Source organism: Uloborus diversus, chromosome 4, assembly GCF_026930045.1.
Source record: "Uloborus diversus isolate 005 chromosome 4, Udiv.v.3.1, whole genome shotgun sequence".
Lineage (NCBI taxonomy): Eukaryota > Metazoa > Arthropoda > Arachnida > Araneae > Uloboridae > Uloborus > Uloborus diversus.
The window spans coordinates 170,602,431-170,621,395 of NC_072734.1; the positions used below are offsets into that span (position 1 = coordinate 170,602,431).

The 18,965-nt window shown below is 32.7% G+C and overlaps 1 protein-coding gene across 1 annotated transcript in view; it reads left to right on the top strand.

The window, feature by feature from the left end:
• The first annotated feature begins 1,357 nt into the window (after positions 1 to 1,357).
• Positions 1,358 to 18,965, top strand: part of LOC129220526 (cleavage stimulation factor subunit 2-like) — a 32,392-nt gene continuing 14,784 nt past the window's right edge. Inside the window, exons 1-8 of the mRNA XM_054854954.1 lie at positions 1,358 to 1,500; positions 7,021 to 7,099; positions 7,486 to 7,655; positions 9,838 to 9,872; positions 10,472 to 10,579; positions 12,416 to 12,535; positions 17,742 to 17,846; positions 18,766 to 18,808. Coding sequence (XP_054710929.1) covers positions 1,443 to 1,500; positions 7,021 to 7,099; positions 7,486 to 7,655; positions 9,838 to 9,872; positions 10,472 to 10,579; positions 12,416 to 12,535; positions 17,742 to 17,846; positions 18,766 to 18,808 — 718 coding nt within the window. The 5' untranslated portion in view covers positions 1,358 to 1,442. The remainder of the gene's footprint in view (positions 1,501 to 7,020; positions 7,100 to 7,485; positions 7,656 to 9,837; positions 9,873 to 10,471; positions 10,580 to 12,415; positions 12,536 to 17,741; positions 17,847 to 18,765; positions 18,809 to 18,965) is intronic.

The window sequence follows — 18,965 nt, forward strand, 5'->3', positions numbered from 1 at the left end:
CTTTACCTTAGTAACCTTTTTTTTATACTTATGTCTGTAACACCTTCCATATTATTCATATTTAAATGACAAACTGACTCACTATCTTTTTTGTGATAACGTGACAAAAAACGGGCATGCGAGGGCAAAACCAGAATGTGAACTAAACTGCGATGCCGCTCCCGAAACACCAACTCAAGGGGGGGAGCAAACCCCTATCGGTACTGGTACAGATTTTTGCTGGCCGCTGGGCAAAGGCCACTTTTCCGCAGCCGGTAGGATAGCTTGTCTAAAATTCTTTTATTTTTCTTCCGGGAATCAAGAGGTGTGTAAACAGGGAGAAAAAGGGTTAAGGTGGACTCAAGTGCACTAACACTCCGTCTGCCCCCCTGCTTTTGTTGCTTATTAGGTGGAAATTCTTTGAAAAGGCAAATCACATTTTTGAAATCAGATTAAACAATGTACGACAGAAAGTTTGCTGTGCAAGAATTTTTCCGGGGGGAGCGCAGCCGGTCAGAAATATTCCAGGGGTAACTCAAGCTCCCCCAGCTCCCCCGGCTCCGACGCCTATGATAAAGAAAAAGTTAAAACATTCCTTTTATCTTTGGGGTAAATTATAGGTTTCAGACAGTTTTTGGTGTAATGTAATTTCAGAAGAATAGAAAAGAACGCTTCCCACAAACACGATGAAAAATTACTGTCATTCACTAAGCGTCAAATTAAGTTATAAGTTACGGCATGCGTTTGTTTTTACCTTTTTCATCTCCCATTAGACAGTGGCTGCAGCTCTCCCTATAGTTTATAAGAGTTACGAATATCCATGATCAGTGGCGTAGCTAGACCCGACTTTCGGGGGGGGGTTACTTCTTTTATATATATATATATATATATATATATATATATATATATATATATATATATATATGTGTGTGTGTGTGTGTGTGTGTGTGTGTAATCGCTTGGAATTTTTTTCCTTTTCTTCTTTTTTTTTTCTTTCTCTTCTCTCTTCTTTTTCTCTTTTTTTTTTTTTTGAGACTAACTTTTCGGGGGGGGGGGGGTTTGTCCCCAAAACCCCCCCTTAGCTACGCCCCTGTCCATGATGGATGACATTTTCAGAACCGAAATTTGAAAAAAAAACGAAAAGAAAAAAAAAATTGGTGGCGTCATCTATCGTGCACGCAAGAAAATTAAGCGCTCCATATCGTAGCCTACGAGGATCTGATGTTGTTGCTTGAAACGTATTAGGAGGCGTGGCTTAATAGAATTACGGAATTACCATTACAACTTGGGAAGCGCTAATATACAACTGCTTCAGCGGGTGTCTAGACGTAGAATGGACTTTGTTGCAAGCTTTTGTTTTTTGGGTTAGAGAGTATCCCGAAAGTTTTGTTTACGTTTGTTTTTATTTTAGAATTGGAAAATAATTAGAAAAGCGCTTTGTGAATTTAAAATAAGAAATAAAGATGACGGCTATGCAAGGAGCTTTGTCTGCTGCTGAACGTTCTATGCGATCAGTTTTTGGTTTGTATTTACTTTGTTATTAATTTTTTTATTGCCGGTATTTTGTTTTGGGTCCTTGATCTGAGGATGTAGAAAACCTGCTGTTTAATAACGTGAAGCAAATATTTAACCAATGGCTACTCTCTTTATCGCTACAAACATGCATATTATTTAACGTTCTGGGAAGTTACAATGGTATGCATGCTTTCTCGCGAAGAGCTGTCCTAATAACTTCGCGACTTCTCAAAACATTCCGAGGTTATTTCACTGTATTTTAACAAAAATTAAGATTTAAAAAAAAAAGAAATTAAATTAATTTGAATTCTGAGATTTTGAATTCAAATTATGTATTTCGCAATCTACTCATTGGAGTTATTGTTTCTAGAAACGGCTCCTGTCCCCCCCCCCCGCCCCAAGCTTGCCCCTCCTCCAGAGCGGTTAAGTGTGTATAGTTGTGTGTGTGCATAGGCGTGCTTGTATTTATGTGTAGGCTTGTGTGTGTGCGTAGACCTGTGTGTATGCACGTAGGTGTGCGTGCATATATGAGTGTGTATGTATGTGAGCATGTGTGTGTTCAGAAAATGGAATCCTCTGACCAGGAAAAGTGGATTCCGACATGCCTGCAGAAGCCGGTGGGCGGTGGTGCTGGAGAGGCCCCTGGTCCAAGGTGAAAAAGGAACCAAACGCCAAGGACGCTCAAGTGAGAACAATAAGCAATCGTGATTGCTCAAAAAAAAACTCATTGATTATCAATTTGAATTTAAAGTCGAAATTTTAAATCATGAAATTATGTTGGTTATTTTGAAGTTGCATGAGTGCTTTTTTCGAGATGTTCGATATTTCATTGTTGAATGAAGGTTTTGCTTGAAATTGGGAATTGTATTGTTCACCCTCATAGTTTTAGTGCAATATATGAAGGTACAGTTTTTTTTACAAGGATGCAAAATAATGATGCCATCTAGTGACGTAAGTCAACTGAATTATTTATGAAAAGAGGACATTTCCGGGCTTATTGGTCGCGGTCTAAATTACAACGAACACCAAACGTTTTGTCGAGCTCTGTGACTAATTGGTCACTTCGAATCCATCCACCGATGATGTCAGCCGCAGAGCTCGAGGGAACGTTTGGTGTTTCTTCGTTTTCATTTAGACCACCACCAATAAACCCGGAAATATCCTCTCTTCATATTGACTCCGGCCGTGAAAGCCTTGAGCAGTTTTTAGCTGCAATATTTGTTTGAAAATGGAGAAGGGGGAGTCCGGGCATGTTAATCTGCTTTTCAACTTTTCATTTTTAGCTCATCAGAAAATTGAAAGAACAGTTTGTTTTTCTACTATAAATTTCATTAAACATTTGTCATCATCCCAGAGTTTTCTGAAAATGTGAAATGCGTTCGTTAATTTTTTATCAGAACTTTGTGAAATTAACCAGCTTGCCCCAGAGAGAGGGAAAGGGAGGGGGCAGGGTAACTGCCCCCCTACAGTTTTAAAAGTAAGAGGCTATACCCTTGCACTTTTCAAAATTCAAAAGTAACAATCTTTTGCAAAAAGAAGATTGATTGATTCAACTGTTTAAAGAATAAAGAATCAACTTCTTGAGTATGTTTTATATTTTTTTCACTCATAAAAAAACAATTTAGTTTAGTTCCTAATTTTTTAATGACAGTTATACAATTAATAATGACTTCAAAATTCGATTGAGCAATTTTTTTTTAAAGCCAGCTTCAGGCACACTGAAGCTCACCTATCTTGCCCTTCACCTCTTTTGACTCCCCACTCTTTTGGTGCATCAGTCTAATATTTATAGTACAACTCTAACATATGTTCTTAATTGTGTTCAGCATGAAAAGAACATTCAGCTTAGCTGCTCCTCCCCCGAGAACAAACGCGCAACCCCTTAATATCAAAAAAAAACAAGAGCCTCCTCCCCCCCCTAAAGAAGGAGAAATAAACCCAAAAACAACCCCCATAAAAATTTCAATGACACAGTTTGCGCCATAATCCCCCTTGGTGTGCACTGCGCAGCCCTGTTCTAAGGATTAATGTACCAGATTTTTATGTTGAACTAAAGTTTATGCCAAAGTGAAACTACACCATTGCTTGTTAACTTTTACTGGTGCGTGAAATTAATTTTTAGCTACCGGCTTATTGATCCTCTCAGCTTCATTGAGATTAGGGGAGGATCCAGAAATTTTCGTAAGGGGGTCAAGTTTCAATCGCCAGCATTATACTTCTTACGTTAAAAAGTATTAGTCAAGCAGGGCTGCTCATTTCCCCCAACGGTGATGCCGCACCCCCTTATATGCTACAGATATTCCCTCCACATGAGATCAAAACCTTTTTTCAAATTACTCATATTTGGGTCCGTTAACGGACCCTTCACAAAAATCAGATCAACCAAAACGGACCTTTCACAAAATCCTGATCAACCAAAATGGATCCTTCCCAAAATTCTGATAAACAAGAACAGATCTTTTTCCGATTTTTCTAATTTTTGATGTTTAGTACACTTTGTTAAGAAGTAAAGAAATAAAATCTCTTTTTATTTTTGTTAAAATCACGGAATTTATAAGTTTCAAAAGAAATTCCGTGTTTTTTAAGAGTTTCCTGGGTCAAAAAGTTAAATGCTTAACCCTTGATTGATTTTTTTTTTTTTTTTTACAATTATTTTAAATATTGTACAGAAATGTTTCTAGTATAACTTAACATGATGTAGAATGGTAGTTAAATTTTGATTCTTGAGAGAGCGATGCCCCCCCCCCCCCCCCCCGAATGATATTCTCAACTTAGAAGAGGAAAAAACTTTGAGTTTGAGTGATGCAGTTTGTGGCATCTCTAAGTTCTAAAATTTCATTTGAACATTTTTTTTTTTGCAAAATTAATTGACTTTTCACAAAATTAATTCATTTTTCACAAAATTATTTGATTTTTCACAAACAATGGACCCTGTGAAAAACCCTGGACAGACCCCTGATGCCACAGCCTATGTATGCAATAGATCATATTCAGGGGCGGCTCGTCACTATGGACCAGGTGAGCCCCCCTCCCCCCCCCCCCAGAAAAATTGTGCACAATTAAAATACATTATTCAAAAATAACTTTTTGTATTTGAGTCAAAAAAAAAAAAAAAAAAAACAATGAATTGGGGGCGTAAAACAGATTTTAAATCTCTAGCACTCTGCATATCGCTAACAAAATGATAAAAGTGTTCCCTCTGTTGGAGTTCACGCTTGCAAGCTTTGAGAATGATTCTTTGAGGCATTTGGACTGTAGCCCCGGCCACACCTCCGCCTCTAACCAATCACAACGATTCAACCAGACAAACCAAAACCGCCTCTTACGGTTTTGGTTTAGTGCACCCCAATAAATCCTGCATGGGCAAGAGTTCTCTAGCCCTTGGAAAAATATCTTTACCCAATAGCAGTAGGGCAACAGAAGTAAAGGTGGGAAGCATTTTAAGCCTGTCACTTGCATGAAATAACAGCTCGAATGGCAGAAAAAAGGGTGCCCATGTGAATGAAAAGATTTCTTTTCCTCTGTCCCTCTTTTGTCTTTTCTTTTAAACGGTTGTTAATGTCCAGAAAAGGGATTTATAAGTTTATGGTTTTATCGCATCTCGTGCATATTTTTATTCATTTATTTTTCTGCTTGGAACCAATATGAACGGCATTCTCGAAATTTCTGAATGGAGATTTTATTTTTGAGTAGCACACAGCACAGATCAGTTGGTTTTGAGTGTGGTGCTAATAAAAGTTCTGAATTTGTCCGAAACTTTTACAAACCAGCTTCAATTGGATGATATCTTTTCAATTTTCTTCTTTGTTCTGATATTTGGCTAAAGTAATAAGTATTAATCATATAATACGCTTTATTTATGCCTTTTCTATGCTAAAGTATTCTATCATAGAACAAACTCCAATTACTTACAAATTGTTACATTTTTTGTCTAAGCAAATCACTTTTCAATAACAAATGTGATTTTAGCCCTTTGCTCGAGGGCAACGAGAATCCAGTTCAACTGAAATGAGCTTTTTATGGGTAGAAGAAACATATACATTTAGTCTATATATGTTTTAGAAGAATCACATACATTTACTCTATATGTTTGTAGAAAGATTTTTAGTTCATAACCAGTTGTTTTTCTGTTAGCGTTGAAGGAGAGCTATTTAATGAAAATTTTAATTAATCTCCATCTATACGTGCAGTAAATTTTCTTTTCCTACTGTATTTTCCTATTCTGGAATTTATGTATTCACATTTGAAATCCTAAGATCTTTTCATTCAACACACACATGCTTGCAAAATTTTAGCTTTTAGCAGTTTTTTGTTGTAAAGTGACTTTCTTGGAGGAGACACTTTATCACAGCTAATCTTTAAGGAAAAATATCACTTGCTTTACTGATGATCGCACAGTAGTCCTTTACAAGAGAAAAATAAAGCCACCGATTATAAAACTGCTCTAGTATAAAGCTGCAAAAAAATTTGCTTTAAAAAGAAAATAATACTGATGCTAACCCAAGGAAAGAAAATAAAATACTATCACAACACTCAGACAATTTTAAAATTTGATTTTAAGTTTGGTAGTTAATCATACACATTCCTTGTACAATTCATTGGAACAACAAAATAAAGTACCCTTTATAAATTATTGCAAAACTTTACTGATTTATTCAAGAAAAACTGAAAAACAAAATCACAAATATTCTAATCATTTTCACACCTCTGATCATGTTTTTTAATCTTTTATTTTGAGTTCTCTTTCGGATCACCTAGCTTTAGCTTCTTCCAAAAGAATGATACATATAAAATATTGCGTTATAATTATTTTTAATCTCAGCAATAATAAAAGAGAAATTTTCATGTGACGTATGAATACAAAATATTTTTTCCATTTTTATACTCTGTGTTTGTTCACTGCTTTTTATTATTTTTTTAACTCTTATGGTTTTATTGTGTGATTTGCATTTTCCTATCACTCTTAATTCTTTTTATTTGTCTTTACATCTACATTTTTTATTTTTCAATGATATGCATATATTACCAGCGCGATGATAGGCTAATTCATCTGAAGCCTTATCTTTATGAAATAATTCATCAATTCCCTTTTTTTTCCACAGTTTTTCCAAAGTAAAATGTATTGCTGATTTATAAATTCGTGGTTTCATAACTACAGAGAAAAGTGCTGAACCTTTTTTTTGACAGGAATTTATGCAATGAATTTTGGCTCAAGGTTTCATACCAAAGAGGATTTGTGCTGTTTGGGAAACATTTCAGACCAGATTTTAAAATACCTAAATTAATGTTCGATAATAGTGATCTAGATTGAGAAGTGACCCTAATCTTTTCCTTCCAATCCATCTTGAGAGGAGAAACCAAATTTAGAGAAGAAAATAGCTTAGTACTTTAGCTTGGATTTAAAAAAAAATCATTACTTTTTTTTGTCTGTGACATGTGAAATTTTTGTATATTTTGAGTGTACACTTAGACATATTTCATCTAATGTACTTTTGAATACTTATGAAGAAATGTTTTCTTTAACAGTTGGCAATATACCATATGAAGCAACAGAAGAACAATTAAAAGATATATTTGCAGAAGTTGGGCCTGTTGTAAGTTTTAGGTATGTTGTTCTGTATCAGTTTCCTAAATTATGATTCTGGTAATTTTTCTATTTAAAAAAAAAAAAATCCTTTGCAACTGTTAAGGCAGTAAGGCATTTGTGTTCTAAGTTTTATTTATAAATACATTTGTTGTAATTATCTGACGTTAAATGCTTGATTGACGTTAATGCTTTCTCAAAGAAAAAGGGATTGAAATGAATTTGCTGACACTGACTTGCTTTTTTTTCTCTCTCTCTCTTTTCCCACCTATTCATTTATTCATTCTTAAATTGTGAACATCAAATGAGAACTTGCATGCTGTGTTGTTCTAGTTTAATGGCACTTATTTTGAAAGTGTCAATAAAATTTGACATTTTTCATGTTTTAATTATTTTTTCAATTATAGGTTAGTTTATGATCGTGAAACAGGAAAACCAAAAGGGTATGGTTTTTGTGAATATAAAGATCAAGAAATGGCTTTAAGTGCTATGCGTAATTTGAATGGATATGAATTGAATGGTCGTGCTCTAAGGGTTGATAATGCTGCAAGTGAGAAAAGTAAAGAAGAATTAAAAAGTATGTCATATTTGTATATAGATATTTAAAGTAAACTTGAAGTGAAATTTTAACTCAATTATGTTTGAGTAAGAAATCAAGTGGTTCTTTACTGGTTTATTATTTTCTCATTGGTGTTTGGCTAATCCGCTATTTTTATCTTTTAAGCTGTATGCTTATCTGCTCTTGGCTTTTGTCGGATATCTTTTCATCCATAACCTCATTACTTTTTGCATTGAAAAAGGCGTTCCCTGTAACGCCGAAACACGCGTCTGCAGTAATCTGCGAATTTGTGCTTTTCTAACGTGGTTTATTTCTTACTCTACTGTTCAGCACAAAGGTATTCATTTATCTCAATTATGCTTGTTTAATGTGTCTATCATGAAAGTTACTTAGCGAGAAATATATTCAAGAAAGTATTGAAATTAAATTATTGTGTTTTAATGGTTTTGAAAATCTTTATACAATCAAACATTGCTACAAAGCCATTTTAGAAATTAAAGTACAGGCATGCTGTCAAGTTATTAAATGAGGCAGTGAGAAGCAAAGGGATGTAAATGGACATTTTCAAGTTTTGAGTAACACGCATTTTAAGTTCCGATCCTGGGTAAGCTTTCATTGAATTTTTTTTCTAAATCATGCTGTATAACAGCACTAACCAGGACTACCAGTACTATCTCTTACCCTAAAACAGAGGAGAGGTTCACCTACCATTTGTACAGGTTATCTCCAAATGGTTAGATTTGCCACTTAAAAACATCCCTTTGCTTTTCACTTTCTTAAATACAAATAAATGCTTAGGTTATTGGTCATTTTCTCTAAACTGCTAAATTCTTATCCTTGCTCCAATAATAACAAATTAACTTGTATAGAAATAAAACTGACGTTAGAATGCTTTAACAACATGTTTTTATGTTTGCAAAATAAGCTAAAACAAACTATTATTATTATACATTTAAATAATTTTGTTACATGAAAAATATCTTTCCCCTGTGTGTCCCTACCTTCACTTTAAAACAAAATTAGCTCTAAAGATTTAGGAAGCCATTTGTATTTGTAAAGAAATTGTTGTTTAACCTCTTAACAAATGTTATGCAATGTTGTAAAATAGAAAAATAAAGACTTTTCAAGGTTTGCACTGTTTAAAAAAAAAAAAAATAGTAAAAAATGTCCTTTGATTTTTTGTGATTCCCCTGTCGAAGAATGGAATGAATGTTTCTCAGATCTGGTAATAGTTATATTAACTCATAATTCAGTCTTTGAATTGAGGTCTCATCATAGAAATAATCTTAATTGCTTCTTTTTGCAAAAAATGCACAGAGTGGAATGTAAGTGGGGATCTTAAATTAAATCTTGTTAAGTAATTTAATGACTGTCACTACCCTGTCTCTGATAATTTATTTAATTTTGTAGTAATCGCTGAATGAGAGATTGATTCTTGTTTGTATACAGTTTTTCCACTTTGCTTTAAGTGACATTGATTTTTGTTGTTTGCAGTTATGACAATATATAAGTTAACTTTAAGTTTTGTCATTCCCCTGTCATGCGTAAGGGAAACAAATGAGTACAATAACTGCTTTTTGCACACCACAACATTGGATCTGTTTCAATTTCATAAAAGTAGTGTTTCCTTTTCCCACAGAAATTATAATATCATTCATAAAATGCATTATTTCCTCTAACGGTCATTCCCCTGTGGCAGTGAATGCCTATTCTTGCCCTGTCTGAATTGCTTTGTTTAGGGGAAATGATGCTTATGTATTTAAAAGTGAAACACCATGTACTTGATTTAGGATGCACTGTTAGTATGTAGGGGAAAATAGGGTACCTGTGAAATTTTTTTTTCATTTCTTAATTTCTCAAAAAATACTAACAATTTCTCAGAGCAAAAGTGTCCCCATGATTGAACAATCTTTTCTTTGTGCCCTGGAACTTTTTCAGATTTTTAAAAAATATATTTCTTTACATTTTGGAATTAAAAAACATATATATCCAATTATTTGCATGTGCTCTGTAGGGAACACATGTGAACAAGCCTGGTGCACATATGTACACAATTGAAAAATGCAGGACAAGCATCACATTTTGGCAAAAAACTCTTAAATATGAATTATATACATATATACCAATTATATTGAAGGGTTTCTAACCTATACTATGTCATTTTAAATTGTACAGTAATGGTCAATAATTTTAATTTCAGATTTACAAGCATCTCTAGGTGGACCACCAGTTGAGGTAAATAAAATTTTTGTTATTATTGTCACAAAGAAATGTTGATTTTTTTAAAAAAGTTAATGAGTTCTGATACTGAGTATTTCTGTTACCCATAAAATAGTAAAGTGTTCATAGAAATCAGCTTCAATTTTAAGATTAAATTAGATATTGGGTGAATGTTCGTAAATAAGCAAAGTGAAGTATGGAGTCAGACATAAAAGACGTAAATAAGAGAATATTATATATCTCTATTTACCATTATCCTGTAAAATATTTTTAAAAAAATTTCTCCTAGAAACTACATTTTATAGCAGACTAAATGGTTTAAAAGTGAACTAACTGAACACTAACAGCTATTAAAAGAATTAAGTGCTTATTTTTTCTTATTTAATATTAAAGTTGAACATTCAATGAATGAAATAGAAGATGGAAATGACACAAGTAATAATTGCATAGATGTTTTCTAGAAATTCTTCAAACATAAAATTTCAAATTTCAAATTATTCATTGTATAACACAGCTTTTTAATTGTAAAAGATTTGAATAAATGTTCTGTGCATATGATTGAATCTTGTACTATAATTTAAAAAGTAGTTAATCTTTCAAGAAACTTCTTTTAGAGTCCATATGGCCCAGAAGTATCACCTGAAAAAGCACCTGATATTATAGCAAAAGTTATGGCTAGTCTACCACCTGAACAACTATATGAATTAATGAAACAAATGAAGGTATGTTGTTTTTTTATTTGTGTCTTTTTTTTCCATTCAAGGTGTCTTGTACAATAACATTTCTCGCATTCACATAAGTGGAAATCTGCACCAATTTTCAAAGTTTGATGCATCCTGATACAAAATGGCTAAATTCACGATTTTTGCACCTAACTGTGTCAATCTATAATTTTATATTCCAAAATCACTCATTGAAAGGAAATAAATAGTTGTTAATTCATTTTTGCAATTAAAAGCCAAAAATAACAAATAAGCATAAGTTAGGTAAAAAAGTATCATCATATTTCTCTCATTTTCCGAAAATTGCATATCATGTTTTTAGTTTCAATCCTTTTGCATCTTATAAAATTTTCTATTATTTTGAGGAATGGAAGTTGTTTTAACTTATAATATTAATTGCCTTATTTGAATTTTTACTTTAATAATTAATTTATTTTTAAACTAAATTAGGTAGTACTTAGGTAATAATTTAATAGTATAGATGCAGGAACATTTCTAAAAGTTAATAAACTTAAAATTCATTTTTAAAAATCATGGATTTAAGAAGCAAAGCTTCTACCTTGTGTACATGACTACATGTAGCCATTTCTTTTAAATAAATAAAAATATAGTTTGCTTTTATGTTTCGCATTACCTTCCTTTAATGTTAGCAAGTATAATTTCTTTGGTTCCATGTGAAATTCACAGCAGTCAAAAATTGCACTCGCAAATGTATGCACATATACACTGCATGAAATTCAGAGAAAAGCTTAAACGTGCGCACAGGATGGTGTGGTAGATAATTTGTTGATAAACGTGTACAAAACAATTATGTAGGCTTTGAAGTTTATTATAGGGGTACTAAAGAAACTATGTAGATACTAAAGAGGATGTAGACTCTTCTTTTTTTTTTTACCCAACTGCCCATGCACAACGCAAAGGAGGATAATGTGTTTATGAGTCCATGTATGTATGAATGTTTGTTCCTATGTGGCGTTGAACCGGCTAAACCCCTTTTTCGATTTTGATAAATCTTATGTCAATCGATTTCTCTTAACCCTGGGAGTGTCACCACATGACATTAACCAAAAGTATTAACAAATGACATTAATCAAAATTCACCATATCAACAACTATTCACCATATTGTCAGTTCGGGATTGTGTCGCACGCTATCTGCACCAAAAAAAAAAAAAAAAAAAAATCATGGTAGTGAATTAAATCATGAATAATTAATTATGAATAATGAATTATTAATTATTATTTAACATTAAATGTGTTTAAAAGACTACATAAGATTAGAACATTGTTCCATGCTCCTAAACGTATCTTAATTATTAAGAACCATTTTATCTGTTGTACTTTGGAACGTGTCCTGAGGTACAAAAAGTTTGGCTGTCCCGAGGTACAATCACCACATGGTTTAAGAAAAACCAAAATGATTGTCAATCTGGATGAACTATCATTATTTTCTCATAAGCAAAATGTTTAAAGTTTTTCTCTTTTACAACAAAATCAAATTCAGTTGATTAAATTTACAAATACAAAGACAGAAAATGAAATAAAGATGAAGAAAATATTTACTTTGGAGTCGTGAAATTTTCTTTCTCTCACAAGAATGTCAATCTTACTCATTTGATGCTGATTTTTCCTATGGCACCATTTAGTGGTGAAGGTTACTATTAGAGATTACAAAAACATGGCTGCTAAAAATAGATTCTTAGACATTAGTACTGGCCCGAAGTACAACACTCTCCCCTATACATTTTTTTTAAAATTATGCATTGTATTCTCATGTTCAGTTATTCTTTCCTCTTTCATAAGAAAACTTCATGTTCTTTTTTTGCTTCTTTAAAAGATGTCTCTTGAAAATAATCCCAACGAAACCAGAAATTTGTTGGTGCAAAATCCTCAGCTTACGTATGCCATGCTTCAAGCTCAAGTTATAATGCGTATTGTTACTCCAGAAGCAGCTGTTGTAAGTTCTTGAAAATTTAATACTGTTATGTTTTCTCTTAATTATTTTTGTTTTCTTCAATGATTTCATTTTTAGCAATGATCATCATAAGATGAGCTTTATGATTTGAATATTCATGTATGATGTAATTTGCTATGTTTGTTATTTTAGTTATGTGTTTTAATGCCCCAGTGCTTAAATACCTGCATCTTGTTGAATGAAAGCGAATTGTGGAATCAGTTTTGAAGAATTCTCATTTTTCCTACAGCCGAGCCATGTAAAATTGATATGAAACTATATTCCAAGACTGATATTCACATAATTTCATAATAAAACTAACATACAAAAAAGTGTTCGTATAATTTTGCATGAATGTATTATACTCGCAGAAAAAACTGCTCTTTTGGTTAATATCGAAATTTTAAATAAGCAAGTACAGTCAGACCTCCATAGGCAAGCAGAAACTTGCCGGAAATTTACCAGATATTTAGAAGCAAGCTTAATTTTATAATTTATTAGCGTATTACATTATATAGAAGTTAATAAATTTAAGTGAAAAATATTTAGTAAAAAAAAAAATATTGTTTAGTACTTTTAAATACCAGTCATTGGTTACAATGATTATTGCCGAATTCTTTTTTAAAAAAAGGAAAAAAAAAAAACGCTACAAAAGTCTTGCTGACTACCCAGTTCTGAGTCAAGGTCAAGTTCATTAAAGAAATGCCCCTAAAATCTTCATCAGGAACATTTTTTGTGAACTGAACACTAGATCGTTTCAAATGCCTCTAGTATTTCATTTTCGATAACTTGGAAATTTTCATATTTTTGCTGAAGCTCAGCAGATTTCGGAATGAAAAAAACAAATTCTGCAGTTTTTTTTATACCTGACTTGACCTGTCGTTCTTGGCCAATCTTAAGGTGTTAGCATGCAAATATACATGATATCATCTCCTCAAGCATACATCTGTTCAGTTATTTAAAACATCGTTTTAAAAAAGGAACGGAACACCCAAAGTGAATGAATGATAAGCAAACCTTTATTTCTCAATAAAAGTTTAACTCAAAGTTGATTGAACTTTAAAAAATGTAACACAACATTTCATTATATTTTTTACAGAAAAAAAAAATGTTTAACTCCGAATTACAGACTACAGTGGAGGGTCAAAAATCTGCACAACTTAGAAGAACCGGTTGTGCGGATTTCAGGATGTTGTGAATTTCAGGACATAAAGAAACTAACTTTAAGCGGTACCTTAGAAATTGAAGAAATAAAAGAACAATAGAAGCTTCAAAATATTCATTAATTACTTTGTAGGACAATTGAAAGTTTATAATCATTTTTTTTAAAATATTATAACTAATTCTTTCAGCTGTTGCTTAAAAAACTTTTAAATCCAACAGTAATAATTGCTATTTGAGTAATCACTACCATAAGGAAACAAAAACAAATAAACAACATTAGTTTGAAAATACTTGGTACATATTTTCAATAGTCAAGTTATTGGTTTTTCATTAAAGTGTCCAAAATCATTCACATTACGCTTTTACATGCTAACTTGTTTGTATTTTAGGCTTATTTTTGTTTCTTTGATGCCACATGTCATGCAAAAATTTTTTTGCTGCAACTCTGCAGCAATTTTTTAGCACCTGCTTTGGGTTTATGATATTTCTCATTATTTTTCCAGTAGTACACAATAACACAATATAAAGCATATTGAACAAAAATACAAATAAATTTTTTTGAACAAATATGTTTTTATTTAATTTCGTCGCTCACCATGTGTATAATGCATACAGTGAAACCTGTCTGTAAAATACTGCCTATAACAATAAACCTGTCTGTAACGATATTTTCCATGGTCCCAGCAAAATGTCATCATGAATAATCAACCTGTCTATAACAATATTCTTTTAAGTTCCAACAGTGTTGTTGTAGGCAGGTTTAAATATAATAATAAAAAAACAAAGTATCCACAAATTATGTGTAAAAACAATGACCATTTGGATTCTAAAAGACTAAAATAAATTAAGAATAAAAAAATAAATTTGTAGCACAAAAAAAAAGGAAAGTATTGATGCAGGTTTTGGACTTACGCGGATTTCAGATCGATGGATTTGCGCCGCTTCACTGTAGTTTCGGCAGTCTGTATGCACCCCGTAATTTCTATTCAATTAGTTAGAAAATAAAAATTTGTATTATTGTATTGGAATTGTACTTTAACATTGAACTTAAAAGACAAAAAGTACTGTGCTATGCTCATTTAGTGTAGGAAATTGTTTCACCAATGTTAATCCTGCAGCAGGTAGCACTCCAATTGAATTAGTTTTATGGCTCAGTGCTTAATGTGGAGAAAATGCTGCACAAAACAGGAAAAATAGCTGTGCAAGATAGGATCAGTTGGGGTAATTATGAACAAATTTTCGAAGTTTCAAATTAAACCGCTGCCAGAAGTTTTTCATACCATGCAGAAATTCTGGAAAATGATTAAAAATGAATGTTTCATTGCCCTTCTTCATTCTATGAGTTTTTTTTTTTAAGTTGCAGTCAGTGATCTTAAAATGCCTGTTCATAACTACCCCATATGTTCATATTTATCCCACTATGTATGGGGTTATTGTGATCATTGATTTGAGTCATCATCCACAGAATGATTTTCCTAAACTTCCTTTTCTGTACCATAAAAATGGTAAACCACGAAGAGATCCCTTACATTTTTCCTTTCCTTTTGCTGGAGTTTTTCTTTTTTCAGTGAAATGCTGGAGTACTGCTTCATAAAGCTAATGTACCAATCCTCTCCTGGCTAATCATCGTTGAAACGATCGTGCAATCCATTAGCTACAACATACTGCTGCAGAAGGGTTTTCAAGTTTTCTTTGTCACAGGGACACCCGATTTGATCCCTGGGAATTAGGCATTTCACCAAAGTTTGCTCCACGTCAATACGAATGTCTGTTGAGCAACCTGCTCCAATTTTATCAGCCTCAGTTTTGCCTGTAACTCTGTTGTGCAACACTCCCGAAATTATGTCACAGGTAACGACTGCATCTCTGTAGGTTTTGCTGCCGTTCAAAATTCCTGCACTGCGTTCGTCAAGTCTTCTCTAGAGTAGCTCGGGGCTTGCTTTTTACTTTTTTTTTGATGTAGGGGCGACACAGTTTGTCATTTGAACCTATAAAGAAGAATAATTACAATTTTGGCTGTAAAATATTCATTAGAAATGCCAGAAAATGCTCTGAAACAATTGTTCACCCCCATATCAAGAAAAATATGGGATAAATATGTACACTCTTAATTAATCGCAGTAATGATGAGGCCTTAATTACTGATTGTGAAATGTTTGAGAACAACATGTTACTTGTATTTCCTGTGATGAGACAGTCACAAAATGGAACACACAACAAAATGATTTTCCAGGGTTCGTACACTCCTTCAAAACTCCTCCAATACTCCTTTACTTAGCAAATTTTTTTGAAGGCCCTTCAAACTCCTTCATTTTAGTTTTAACTCCTTCAAAACTCCTTCTTTTTTAGTTCAAGACTACATAATCTTCCTCTATGACAGTAATTTATAATACTTTGATCGACAAATAACTTTGTCACTAGTGTGGTTTTAATGCAGTAATTGCATGCATTTATTATTTTCATTAAGATGTGATTTACAAATTGATCACAGTTAAGTCATAAAAGTTGAAGGTGAAAATTTTATTAGAAGACTAAAACATTTCATAAGTGAAGTAAAACATGCTTAAATGGTGCTTGGCTATTTTTTTTTAAAGTTTTATGATTATTGTTTCTTCCTCCACCACTCTCAGCAACAAAAGTCAGTTTGTTTAATTACTATTTAAATATTTAAAACTACATAAGTAGATGTACTATATTAAGTGATTGTGTTAAAAAAAACAACTGTTTGGTAAGTTGCAGTTATGATATTGTAAAAAGGGTCATCCAGAAGTGATGTCATGCATTGAGGAGGAGGCGGGCTCATGAAATTGTGACAAGGGGAAGAGAGGGGGTGACAAAAAGTGACATCACACTATTATTGCAACAAGATATAAAAAAGTGATATGTGACAAGAGGAGGAGTTAGGTGAAGTGTGACATTTTGTCAGGGGCGGATTTACTGTCTATTCAAGGGGTGGCAGTTGAAAACCGTAAAAGCCATATTCCTCCCCTCAAACCCGTCATGTAGGGGCGAGGGGCAGGGAATAAATTGCCCCCCTTTATCCTGCATTTTAAACACTTATCGCCCCACACGAACTTATATCACCCTTCAAGTATTAAATCTCCCCTTTGGTGGCCATCACCCACAGGGTTTTAAAACACTGTTCTAACTCATAGCAAAATGTGTTATCATACCAGTATAGTGTAGTCCATGGAAGAAAAAGGTCGGAAGACACATAAAGAAATATAAAAATTATTAAAGTTCCAAATAGGGGGGAGGGGCGAACTTAGGTTCAAATCAAAAAGTGGGTAACGCTATCCATCCTCAACTACACTAACTGTCTAAACTTAATTTAAAGCAAATTTGTGGAATGTACTTGATTGAAATTAGTAGCGATAGCTAGTAATTCCTTCAATTCTATATTATTGGTTTTAGAAAATGATGGTCATGGAGGGGGCGGTCGCCCCCACCGCCCCCCTAGTAAATCCGCCACTGATTTAGTGATAAAGAGGGAAGGTGGTCAAATATGTTGAAAAAAAAGTGTGGCATTTAATGACAGCCCATCAGTACTCCTTCAAAACCTCATTTTACTCCTTCAAAACTCCTTCATTTTATTTCTGAAATTTTGTACGAACCCTGTTTTCACTTTCCAAAGATAGGAACTCTAACAACTGGAATGGCGTAATCAGTGTTGTCAAACTGGCAGAAATAGCTGTTAGTTATCAATCGAGTGATGAACCATCACATTTTAATGCTTTTTGGTTCCTACACTGCTGATAGGAGCGCTAACGCGTTTGTTTGGAACTACCCTATGTTCATATTTACCCCAGCTGACCCTACGAAGACAATGCAACGTTAAAACCTCAGTTTTTTTCATATTATTCCACACAAACCTGTCTTCACAAGAACACAACTAAAATAACTTCACTAGTTTTTTAAGGAGCTCATTAAAGTAAAATAGACTTTGATTTTGATTGCACAGATATTGCTTTAAAATTATTTATTGAAAGGAATGTGTGGCTTTTTTTTATTGAAGATAGTTCATTATATTTTACTGTCACTTCAGGCTATGCTTCACAGTCCGAATGGTCCAGATCCTAATCAACCTCCAGTACAACCAGGTCTTCTGCCTACACCAGATGCTAAAAATGTACCAACTCCTACGCCTCAGGTAATTTTTTTACACTCCCCCCTTCCCCATTCTACATTATACTCAAAATTTCAAACTCGTCAAAATTTCAATTTTCTTGCATTTGCTATTAACTTGCATCTTTACTTTAGTGAAACAAAAAGCAAGAGTTTGGAAAAGCTTTCTAATTTCACTACGCATTTTAATTTCAATTTTTCAAAAATACCTACAAGCTTCTTGTTCAAATTTTCAGTGGGTCATGTTTACAGTGTTAGTATAATTTATATTGAAACAGTTTTTTAAATGTTGATACAATTACTAGTTTGTTGATAAATATCTTTTTAGGTTGAAAAATCCATATTTGCCCTAAATTACTTACAGAAACAATGTTTTACTTTAATTTCAACTAGATTTTGTCCTTACAATCTTGGCAGGCATAAAAATAAAATAAATTATAAAACTACACTGATTAAAAACTGCAGAATGGGGAAAGGGGACAAATAAAGTTTGATTAGAAAAAAGAGACTGAAAATACATAAAAATAATCATAAAAAGATCATAAAAAGTTCTGAGATGTAATTAATTAGGAACTAAAAACGTATATGAGTTGTTTGAACTATTTATTTCAGAAAAGCAGTTTTTGATGTCAGTTGTGAGTATTATCTTTTAAAAACTAAAGCATACATTTGTATTCAGACATGGTTGTTAAAAATGCAGTTTAGCTAAAGTTGATTATTCCAATATTTATTCCAATATTCTGAACAATAAAAGCATTGTGGCTCAATAAAAACAGAAAATTTGGCTGAAAACATTTTCGTTTATACTGATCAAGTATAAACTGATAGATGTTTATGTTAATGAATCAAGTTAATCATGCTGAAATATTCATTTAAATTTCAATTTTTATGAAGTGACATTTATTATTTGTTTCACCTTTCTGCAGTTAAATTCTTTTTTATAGGTTCCTCCTGTAGTTAATGATGTTCAGGCTACTTTTCCTTCTGGTATTATAAACATTTCTACTTTTTTTTTGTTTCTTTAAATTAACATTATTCCCAGTTTTAAATAAAACAAGTCTGCTGAATTTTTTATTCATATTATTTTATATTAAAAAAAAAGTAATAATACATATAAATTTCCTTTTTTGTCTTTATTAACTCT